This window comes from Herpailurus yagouaroundi, unplaced genomic scaffold (genome assembly GCF_014898765.1).
Source record: "Herpailurus yagouaroundi ecotype Mexico unplaced genomic scaffold, PumYag 141, whole genome shotgun sequence".
Classification (NCBI taxonomy): Eukaryota; Metazoa; Chordata; class Mammalia; order Carnivora; family Felidae; genus Herpailurus; species Herpailurus yagouaroundi.
Window position 1 is genome coordinate 51,297,835 of NW_024412396.1, and position 10,767 is coordinate 51,308,601.

General features: G+C 45.3%; 1 protein-coding gene across 4 annotated transcripts in view; it reads right to left on the reverse strand.

Annotated features, from left to right (window-relative positions):
* Positions 1-10,767, reverse strand: part of POMT2 (protein O-mannosyltransferase 2) — a 45,293-nt gene that overhangs the window by 17,845 nt on the left and 16,681 nt on the right. For 3 of the 4 annotated variants that reach the window (XM_040477835.1, XM_040477834.1, XM_040477836.1), the window contains 4 exons: positions 8,558-8,717; positions 7,145-7,251; positions 6,390-6,472; positions 3,513-3,622 (listed from right to left, as the gene is read on the reverse strand). In XM_040477835.1, coding sequence (XP_040333769.1) covers positions 3,513-3,622; positions 6,390-6,472; positions 7,145-7,251; positions 8,558-8,717 — 460 coding nt within the window. The remainder of the gene's footprint in view (positions 1-3,512; positions 3,623-6,389; positions 6,473-7,144; positions 7,252-8,557; positions 8,718-10,767) is intronic. The other variant, XM_040477837.1, reaches the window with a different exon arrangement.

Genomic DNA, 10,767 nt, shown 5'->3' on the forward strand with positions numbered 1-10,767 from the left:
TCCAATGCTCCCAGGATAGAGACCATCTAACAAACAATTATGCCAATTATGTAAACAAGAACATAAATACCCAGAGACAACAGAAATACTTACAAAGTGAGTTTTTATAACTCCAATTGGACAAAACATGACTGATTTACTTGCAAAGAGATTTGGAATTAGCATTTAAGGAAAAAAATATGCATGTATTATGGCCAATTTGTTTTGGTGGCTTTTACATTCTCAGAAAAAAAAAAATTAGGACTAATGGTATTAAGAATATACAAGAAACTAAAATATTTTGGCAGCCATAGAGAAAGTAAGTCCATACTCCTGAACACAGATATACAGAGTCCACCTTAGATTTGCTTATGGATCTTAAGATTTTTCTGGTGGTTATGTGTGTGTACTCTGTGTATTTTTTTAAATAAAACCTATTATTAGTAAAATTCCTATAAGAAAAATTACTTCTTTATTGTGAGTATAGTCCACGGCCTCTTTTTCCCAGCCAAACATTTGTTTTACAATGCATTTTTCAATAACACGAGGTCTCCAAGAAACACTGGTATCCTCTAACAACAGAATGTTGTGCACCAAGTCATGTGGATAAAAACTGATCTTCCAGAATTATGTGTAGCTTTTATCTTTGGGGGGTTTTTTGGTTTTGTTTTTGTTTCGTTTTTTACTTTTCTATATTTCTCAATTTTATAAATGTTATACTTTAAAAATATTTAGGGGTGCCTGGGTGTCTCAGTCGATTAAGTGTCTGACTGCGGCTCGGGTCGTGATCTCGCAGAACATGAGTTCAAGCCCTGTACCCGGGCTCTGTGCTGACAGCTCAAAGCCTGGAGCCTGCTTTGGATTCTGTGTCTCCCTCTCTCTCTGCCCCTCCCCTATTTTCATTCTGTCTTTCTCTCTCTCTCTCTCTTAAAAATAAATAAAACATTAAAAAAAACTTTTTTTTTTTTAATATTTAAAAATGGACACTTAGGGGCGCCTGGGTGGCGCAGTCGGTTGAGCGTCCGACTTCAGCCAGGTCACGATCTCGCGGTCTGTGAGTTCGAGCCCCGCGTCGGGCTCTGGGCTGATGGCTCGGAGCCTGGAGCCTGTTTCCGATTCTGTGTCTCCCTCTCTCTCTGCCCCTCCCCCATTCATGCTCTGTCTCTCTCTGTCCCAAAAATAAATAAACGTTGAAAAAAGAAAATTTAAAAAAAAAAAATAAAAATAAAAAAAAAAATAAAAATGGACACTTAGAGTTGTTGACAAGACGTTAAATCCCAGGGCAGTGAGGGTCACTAGAGGTGATTTAGTCCAATCCCCCAGTTGGCAGATGAAGAAACAGGCTCAGAAAGGCTTAGTGTGATTAGGACATGACAGAGCCAGACTCGTCCACTCCTTGGCCCCCACACGCTCTCTCCACACTACCATCATGACATCACACCTCCATGAATGGGCCACAAGTGTGTAACCCTAGGACTAGCATGACAGGGTCCTTCTCTCCCTCTGTACAGTGTAGATGTTCCTGGCCACCATGTCTGTAACTTTACCTTGTACAAGATAGCAGCAGCTCCCCATAGAAGGGTGAGCTATGGTTTTCTGCCCTGACTGTACATAATGACTCTTCTGGAGAGCCTCAAACCAAAACAAAGGCACAACGAATGGGCTCCATCCCAGATTAATGGAGTCAGAGGTGCTGTGTGGTGCCCAGGCATCAGAATGTTTTAAAAGCTCTCCAGTGGGTTCTAAAGTGCTAGAAACAAATGGAGAATCAGGAATGAGAAACTGATACTGACACCCAACACTCTGGGTCAACTTTCTGGTACACTAGTAAATTAAGGAAATAATAATAAGGAATTTTGAAAAGCAAAACTTTTTTGCAAAGTAAAGATACTGGTCATTTTTCAGGAAGAGAAATGTCACTCCCAGCTTCTCAGAACAACAGCCTGCCCTGGAGCCTGCACACCTCCCCTCCCCTCCACTCCCTGTCACTGTGGCTGAGACTTCTGGCCCCACCACTTTTCAGAAGTGATCTCAGTTAGTTACGAGGCCCTTTACTGCCATCCAAAGACCTCTTTCTTAGCCCTCACCTTCTCTGAGGCCTTTGCAGCACCTGAACTGCTGACCACCCCTCTCCTGGGGACACTGTCTGTCCTGTACTCTCCTCCAACCTCCCTGTTCACAACTTCCTTCTCAGCCTCTTCTACTAGTGCCCCTGGGAGCACCTCTTACCACTGCCTAAGTATTGCTGCTCCCTAGGGCTCCTTCGCTGGCTCTCCTCCCTCTGCACACCCTTTTGGGGCAATGCCACACATCCTTCTGTGTTGCTGACACCCATGTGCTACACACTCAGATCTCTTTCCTGAAGACAAGCCCACAACCTAAAATACACAAAGGAAAGTCATCTCCAGAGCTATTCTTCCTCCTCCATTTCTGACTACGGTGAAATAGCATTATCACACATACAACTTGACCAACCTACAGACTTAGACATAGCTCATCCCTGACAGCCACCAGTTTGGGGGCTCTAACACTTGACCTGTAAAGTGTTTCCTGAATCAATTCCCACCTCTATCCATGGTCTTTGCCCCCATTCATTATCCTCTGTCATGATTATTGCACCCTAACTGGTTCCTTGCCTCCAGTCTGCTCTTCCTTTCAATCCATTACCCTCCTGCTGGAGTTACCTTTCTAACCTAAAAATCTAATCACATATTATCATGCCTTAATAAATCTCAACGCCTCACCAGTGTCCACAGAACAAAATCAAACCTACCGTAACATGGAAGGCCTCTACACAACCTGGCCTCCCCAAACTCTCCCGACATCCTGCTCCTCCCTCTCAGGCACTGTCCACCACAGCCACACCCGACACCGTGACATGGACACAGTGTCACTCACTCAGGTAATAGTCATGGCTAATCCCCCAGTGTGCATGTCACACATATTATCTCATACTTTTAATCTACACAGCAATGCCATGATGGAGAAAGGCACTATTTATTTTCCTCAGTTTAAAGATGAGGATACTGAAGCACAGAAAGGTTAAGTAACTTGCTCAGAGTCATATTCTAGTGGAACCAGGATTCAAACCCAGATAATCTAGTCTGGTTCCCAGGTCTGTGTTTGTAACCACAATACTTGACTCATCATCCATGGCATGCCAGGCACTGTGCTAGGTGCTTGCACCATCAGGAGTGGCCATCAAGTAGCAGAGAGACGGAAGGAAGCACTCACAACTCAATGTGGAGAGAGTTATCACATAGGCTTACAAAGCATGCCAGCCAAGCCTCTCATGCGAGAGGCACCTACCACAGTATCGAGTGGAGGTGGGTCATGGTAATCAGAGGGAACACCTACGCTGAAGTCTCAAGAAGCTGGAGCTAGCTAGAGGAAAGAGCAGGAGGGTGCAGGAGGAAGCCTGTTTCAAGTGGGGAAAACAACAACGAAGGTAAAGGACAGCGGGGCAAGAAAGAACAGCGGGTTCAGTCACATGAAACACTCTGGTATTGCTGCAATACAAAAGGCTCTCTGACCTGCTGCTGGCGGGCGCCGATGCCCTCGGGGTAGAGGTGCCTGTGGGAGTGGAGATAGCCGATGGCCATCCGCAGGTTCTTCACGGTTATCACAGAGCCATAGGCCAGATCTGGGAGGAAGGAAGACAGTGAAGGGTGTGAGCTGGCACAGTGGCTCGACTGCCCCTGACTGGGAGGAGCCCCTGAAGCCAAAGAACTCACCGACCCTCTAACAGACTCCACTGGGCCCGCAAGCACCTAAAGCAAGATGCGAAGTTACCCTCCAATTTCATCAACTCAAGTGGGAGTTCGCTACAGGGTCTTACCAGTGCCCTCACCCCCTCTTCCCTCCTCAGGACTTCAGAAGCAGCTGGTATTAACAGTGCACTATAATAATCAAAGCACTATTTCTAACAGCAAAAGATTAGAAACAGACTGTCCTTCAGTCAAAGTCTACACATACAATCAACAGAATAAAGAAGAAGACATTTCATGTCCTACCTAGAATATTCTTCAAGATAGGTATAATGTTATGATAGACTGTTAAGATAATTTTTACTTTGGATCTTGAGAAACTTAACAGAAGACCATGGGGGAAGGGAAGGGGAAAAATTTGTTATAAACAGAGAGGGAGGGAGGCAAACCACAAGAGACTCTTAAATACAGAGAACAAACAGGGGGATGGGGGCGGGGGAATGGGTGATGGGCACTAAGGAGGGCACTTGTCAGGATGAGCACTGGGTGTTGTATGTAAGCCAATCTGACAATAAATTATATTTTTAAAATAATAAATAAATAATTTTAAAAAATAATTTTTACTTTTGCGAAATCCTTTTGTGTCTTTTGAATCTAATACTATATAATAAAGTTCAACGGTGTTCGTTGTTTTTCTTTTTAACTCTGAATTGAAAAAAACAAAAAACAAAAAAACAGAGTAAATAGTTTACCCAAGAACATCCCCTCTCCTTGCAGGCCCTGGATTACTGAGAAGCCTCTTTTCCTTCTTACTGTCCCTCTTCTCAGTCCCTTGTAATCTGGCTGCCCTGCCAACCCCGTCCACTGACACAGGTCTCACTCTGCCAGTGATAGGCTACTCCCATCTTCCTTTGTTCATTCTTCCTTTGTGCCAATTACACAGTGGATCCAAAGCTGGAGGAGGCCTGGCTGTGGCCCTGGGAGAGCCCAGTCTTGGGGAAGGTGGCTATACACACTAATGAACACAGGACAATGGGCAAATGCTCCAGTAAAGGAGTAACAATATGTGACATGGGGGGAGCCCAGAGCAGAGTAGGATGAATTTCCAGGCAAAGAGTAAGAAGAGTCTGGCTCAATGGAAGAGATCACAGCTGATCTAAGCCTTTTAAATACCGGGTAGGAATCTGCTAAACCCCACAACTCCATTTTTCTATGTTCTCACTCAGGCTAACATATGCAGCCCTATACACTGATGACCATCTTTGCTTCTTGAAATGCTCTGTTCTCCCTTTTTAATTCACACTCCCTCATGGACTGTCCTCTACAGACTTTCCTAACCCCCTTCTTCCTGCATTCCCCGGTGACCTGACTTCAACCCTGTTCTCTTTCTCTTTCTACAGTTTCCGTACAGACATTGGCCACTGTCACAGTATCAATTACTCCTTTAGTTGGCTGATTTCTGCTTTGAAAGCATCAGCTCCAAGCCCACTGGCCCCATTGCATGGATTTCTCCAAGCGTCTCAGTCAAACTCTCTACAGCAGAACTCAATGTTTGTCTTTGTAAACCAATTTTTAACCTGCTTTCCAATCTCTCATTCTATCCATGGTCTTGGTGGGCCCCCTGTGTTCTAGGCACTGTACAAAGCACTGGAGAGACTAAAAGACAGTCATGCCTCCAAGAGACAATTATCTGGGCTCAAGTCCTCAGTGACATCTTTCCTCCTCTTTCCATGTCCGATCTCCCCTCTACATGCCCATCGGCCCTACTCCTACGGCTGCTGCCATGACGCCCAGCTCAAGTCCAGGGGGTATCCTCTGCCTCCAATTCCCCCCCGTCCCTAGCCATCCTATACTTTGTCATCAGTGTCACCTCCCTATAGCACAGCCTTCCTGTCCTCTTCCCTACTCAAAGGCCCCCACTGAATCTCCAATGTCTGTTTATGAAGTCAAACACCCAAATGTTTCAAACCCTCATAATCTGGGCCCAACTTATCCTTTCAGCCTGATCTTCCAATCCTTCTCTGTGGATAATCTGCGCCTTATGTTGTGTCCTGTTCTTGGCCTTGATCATGCTATCCCCTATGCCCTATATGCCCTCTCCTCCCTTTCCACCCATTCAAATCTACCCATTATTCCAGAGACTGACTCCAAGGCAACTCAGTCTATGAGCCCATGATGCCCTCCAACCCTCTAGCAGAAGTGATCTCTTGCACCCTTCAATTCACATAGCTCTGTGTTCCCTCTTTATATATTTAACACATACAGTCACCAGATCCTATCCTCTGGAGGGCGTCTATCTACAGCCTCCAATGTGGCAAACGTGTGCTCAGTTCTGATCTGTGAATAACTGGATGGATGTGAGTCACAGGATACCATGGTGGAAACTGACCACTAGCATTGGACAGCCTTGCCCTTTCACCAGATTCTCTCTGGCTGGCTTCCCACAGAGCTGACTTGGATGCTTCCACAGTCACAAATAAGTCATTCTTTAGCAGCAAAGAGCTCGCTACTCAGGGTGTCTTTCTCCACCCTGTGTCCCAAGTCACTCTTGAGTGCCTGCCTGTACCAGATCTAACTGGATCTTTCTCCCAGTTCACCATCTATAGGCTAAAATAACTCAAGCTATCATACATGTCTTTTCCAATTCACCTCTCCAGAAAGGCTTCTGCCCTTCTACTTTCATAAAGGCCAAGAGATACTCACGTTCAGGGATGGAAGCATTATGAAGGTTGTTGCCTGAAAGCCGGGCCTGGAAGGCAGAACTGAAGAAGCCATCACCAGGACCACTGTGGGGAAAGGAGAAGAGAGACAAGTTCATGGAGGGAAACTGCAATTTCCCGGGAACCCTAGGAAGAGTTCTGTACAATCAGTTTAAGAGAATTACAATGGAGTGGTGATGTGGTACCATGGGAATGACACAAATAATGGAGGTGGAGACATAGGGGTCCAAATCCCAACTCAGCCACTTGCTAGTGAGGTGATCTTCAGAAGCACCTCACTTTGTTTAGCCTCAATTCCTCATTTATAAATTGGATTATTTAAAAAAAATCAAAGAACTCAAAAATGATCGTGATTGAGATAATATGTACAAAATGCTGACATTTAGTATCTACTTGTCAAATGGGAGCTGCTGCTGGTATTGCTGTGATAATTATCCTCCAACCACACAACTTATTCTGGCCCATCCCTGTTAAACACAGGGACTCTGTTTAGGGATAAGGGGAAGCTTGGCTATTGGGAAATTCTCCTCTTCCTTCAGGTCAGGGTGCTTGCTTTTCTGAGCCCTCTGGATACCCAGAAGATAGAACACAGGAGGAAACAAACAGGTAAAACCTATCCGTCTCTTTAATATCCCAACCACAGACCCAGGAGATCACATCCCCCCCCCCCCCCCCCCGCCATGGGCTTAGAGGCAAGAGGAAGACTATAAGCGAGAGGGTAGAAAGGCTCTGCTGTACCTTTTGTTCAGCACCATGAAGTGAACAGCGTAAGTGGCTGTGTAGAGAGTCAGGGGCAGCACTATGAGGCACAGGATGCGAGCAGTCAGGTGTTTTCCCAAGGTCACCTGCAAACAGAGCCAGTGAGGGGTGCTGGGCAAATGGGGCTTTATTCTACCTTATACCTTATATGCACATTATACATGGGTTTTTATGTATCAGTCAAAATCATAAAAGATGGAAAAACTAACAGCCAACGAGAAAGAGTATGTGGAAACCCTAGCCTTTTCATAACACCCCACCACCTAAGCACTGCAGGGGGTTGAACATGGGCCAGCCCTCTGCTACCTGCCTGGGCCCTCACCCAGGACCTCAGCCCAGCACTGTGCCAACAGCAAGACACTGCGTGCATCTTCAGCCTCATCACTCATTAGTCCCCTCTGCATGGTCACCGTGCTTCCAGTACTATGCCAGCCCCACCCATCACACACACAATTGCTCCTTATCTTAACATCAGGTCTCAGCCTCCTCCCAGAAGCCTTCCTGGACCACATGACCTAGGCTCATACGCTCCTCTGTGCTCTCACAGCACTTTTTGGCTGGACTGTAATTGCCTGTTTAATTATTTCTCTCTCCATTGTCTCTGGAAACAGGAATCCTTATTTTATTCATCTGCATATTCCATGCTTCACACTTAAAAGGTTGTCTGTCTATATTTTCTGAATGAATAAATGAACTTGGAACTTTGGCTCAGAGGTGATGGAGAAGCATTATAGCAAAGTAGTTCAGGCCTGGAATCAGCTTCCCCTAAGTCTGAATCCTAGATCTACGTTTTACTCTTGTATGGTCTTGGGAACATAATTACCTCTCTAGGTCTTGATTTCCTCATTTGTAAGGAGAAGGTAATAACTACCTACTTCATAGGACTGTTATGGGAGGTAAATGAGATAATGAACTAAAGCATTCTGCACAGTGCTTGGCACAGAATCAGCTAATAAACTCTAAAGTAATAAACTCTAAAGGCCCTTATTGGCCTCCAAATCTGGAGACCCTGGGTGAGAAAAAGAAAATTGTGAGTTCAGAAAGTCATCCTACCCAATTGACCTAGCATCCCATGCAGCCAGCATCTGAGCCCAGCTGGACAGAATCCCGTGGCTAGATAGTTTGTAGAGTATTTGAAAAATATCACAGAAACAAATGCCAAAAGAAAATTCCAAGGATGTTAGTTCATCCTCTCCTTTTACACCTCTCCAGCTTCTCAGCCATGGCCTACTTTCTGCTGTCATGCTGCCTACGGACAGTGGCCAGATGGATCCCACCTCGGGCCCAGAATACAGCCACTCCATCACCTGCACCAAAGGCAGAGAAAGGCCCCTGGCTCTGCTGAGCAACACCACGGAGCAATGACATTTCTACAAGCACTTGAGTTCTCACCACTGAAAGACTGAGGTCTCCAAACAGGTGCCAAAGGTCTGAAATGGTGTTCCACCCCACTTGAAGGATGATAAAGAGGCCAACAAACTTGACCCCTAAAGCACCAGCCAGATTAATGCCAGTCAGGCTGAGCCAGAACCACCAGGGGGCAGAGAAGGGCCTGAAAACCAACAAGACACAGAGTTCAGTTTGGCAGCTGGGACCAAACTCAAAAGCAACAGCAATAGTGGGGAAGGGCAGAGGTTCTGTGACTCTGAGAGGCTGTGCCTGCCATCCTTCTTGAGGGCCCCTAACCTCAGGGGACCATGACTTGGCTCCAAGGAGGATGTGGTCACATGCAGGAAGCCATGCGACAGTGAGGAGGATATTTTTCTGGGGAGGGGGGTCATAGCTTTCAAAGTAAGCAGGCTTATTCTTTAGTAGTGACCAGTCAAGAAGAAAGAAAAAGAAAATCCAGAGAATCCCACTGATTCAGTCAGCCATCTCCTTGGTGTCACCTGTGGACCTTGAAAAGCCAGCAATTATTGAGTGCTTACTATGTGTCAGGTGCTGTTCCAAGCACTTTACACGTATAAACTCTTTAACCTTCACTATAAGCACATGGAGGTAGATATTATCTTCTTTTCACACAGGAGAAAATCGAGGTACAGAGGGGGTAAGCAGTACAGCCAGCAAGTGGTGGATGGAGCATGGTCCTAACCCTGGCAGTCGCTTCCAAGGTTTGTCATACTTACAGCACTCTGTGCCATGATTTTCTGATTAGCTGGCTGCCTTCCTAGCCAGAGTGAAGGTTCCTTAACTGCGAGACCTGTGTACCTCTGTACCTCCAGCTCCTCACACAGTAACCTGGCACATAGTATGTATTCAAGAAATGGCAGGTAGAAGTGTATGTGGTAGAAGGAGAAGATAACCCAAAACCACAGGGAGATGGTAGTCACTGGATCCGGCTTTATTAGCATAATATAATTTAATAAGCCTGGCCATGGTGAAACCAAGTTGACTCCTGGAAAAGCCTAGTTACAGTCAGCTCGTTTGGTTTGAATAGAATGAATAACCTACTCTACTCTCTAGGGGCAGAAGGATGATCTGGAAAAGACTATTCTGGAGGAAGACCAGACCCTCCAGAACTGACCAGTCCTCTTGATGGGTATGGATCATTTAAGTCAAACTTTATATATGTTATTCCCATTGGTAGGTTGGGACTGGATGCAACCACTGAGGGTAGGGACACAAATAGTTCCCAGGCAGTTTATGTCCTGATGCCCTCCCCTCTGGGACAGAGAATGTGGAAGATAAAGAAGAAAAGATAAAGAAGAAAGATAAAGAAATGCCCTGGGATCTCCTAACCATCTTTGGTGCCAAGGGGTGGCTTAGAAAATGGTGGGGTTACAGCAATAGCACTGCTAGGAATTTATCCAAGGGACACAGGAGTACTGATGCATAGGGGCACTTGTACCCCAATGTTCATAGCAGCACTCTCAACAATAGCCAAATTATGGAAAGAGCCTAAATGTCCATCAACTGATGAATGGATAAAGAAATTGTGGTTTATATACACAATGGAATACTACGTGGCAATGAGAAAAAATGAAATATGGCCTTTTGTAGCAACGTGGATGGAACTGGAGAGTGTGATGCTAAGTGAAATAAGCCATACAGAGAAAGACAGATACCATATGGTTTCACTCTTATGTGGATCCTGAGAAACTTAACAGGAACCCATGGGGGAGGGGAAGGAAAAAAAAAAAAAAAAGAGGTTAGAGTGGGAGAGAGCCAAAGCATAAGAGACTGTTGAGAACTGAGAACAAACGAAGGGTTGATGGGGGGTGGGAGGGAGGAGAGGGTGGGTGATGGGTATTGAGGAGGGCACCTTTTGGGATGAGCACTGGGTGTTGTATGGAAACCAATTCGACAATAAATTTCATATATAAATAAAAAAAATAAAAAATAAATAAATAAATAAATAAAAAGAAAATGGTGGGGTTAAAAAAAAAAAAAGAGGTTAGAGTGGGAGACAGCCAAAACATAAGAGACTCTTAAAAACTGAGAACAAACTGAGGGCTGATGGGTGGGTGGGTGATGGGTATTGAGGAGGGCACCTGTTAGGATGAGCACTGGGCGTTGTATGGAAACCAATTTGAGAATAAATTTCATATATTTAGAAAGGAAGGAAGGAAGGAAGGAAGGAAGGAAGGAAGGAAGGAAGGAAG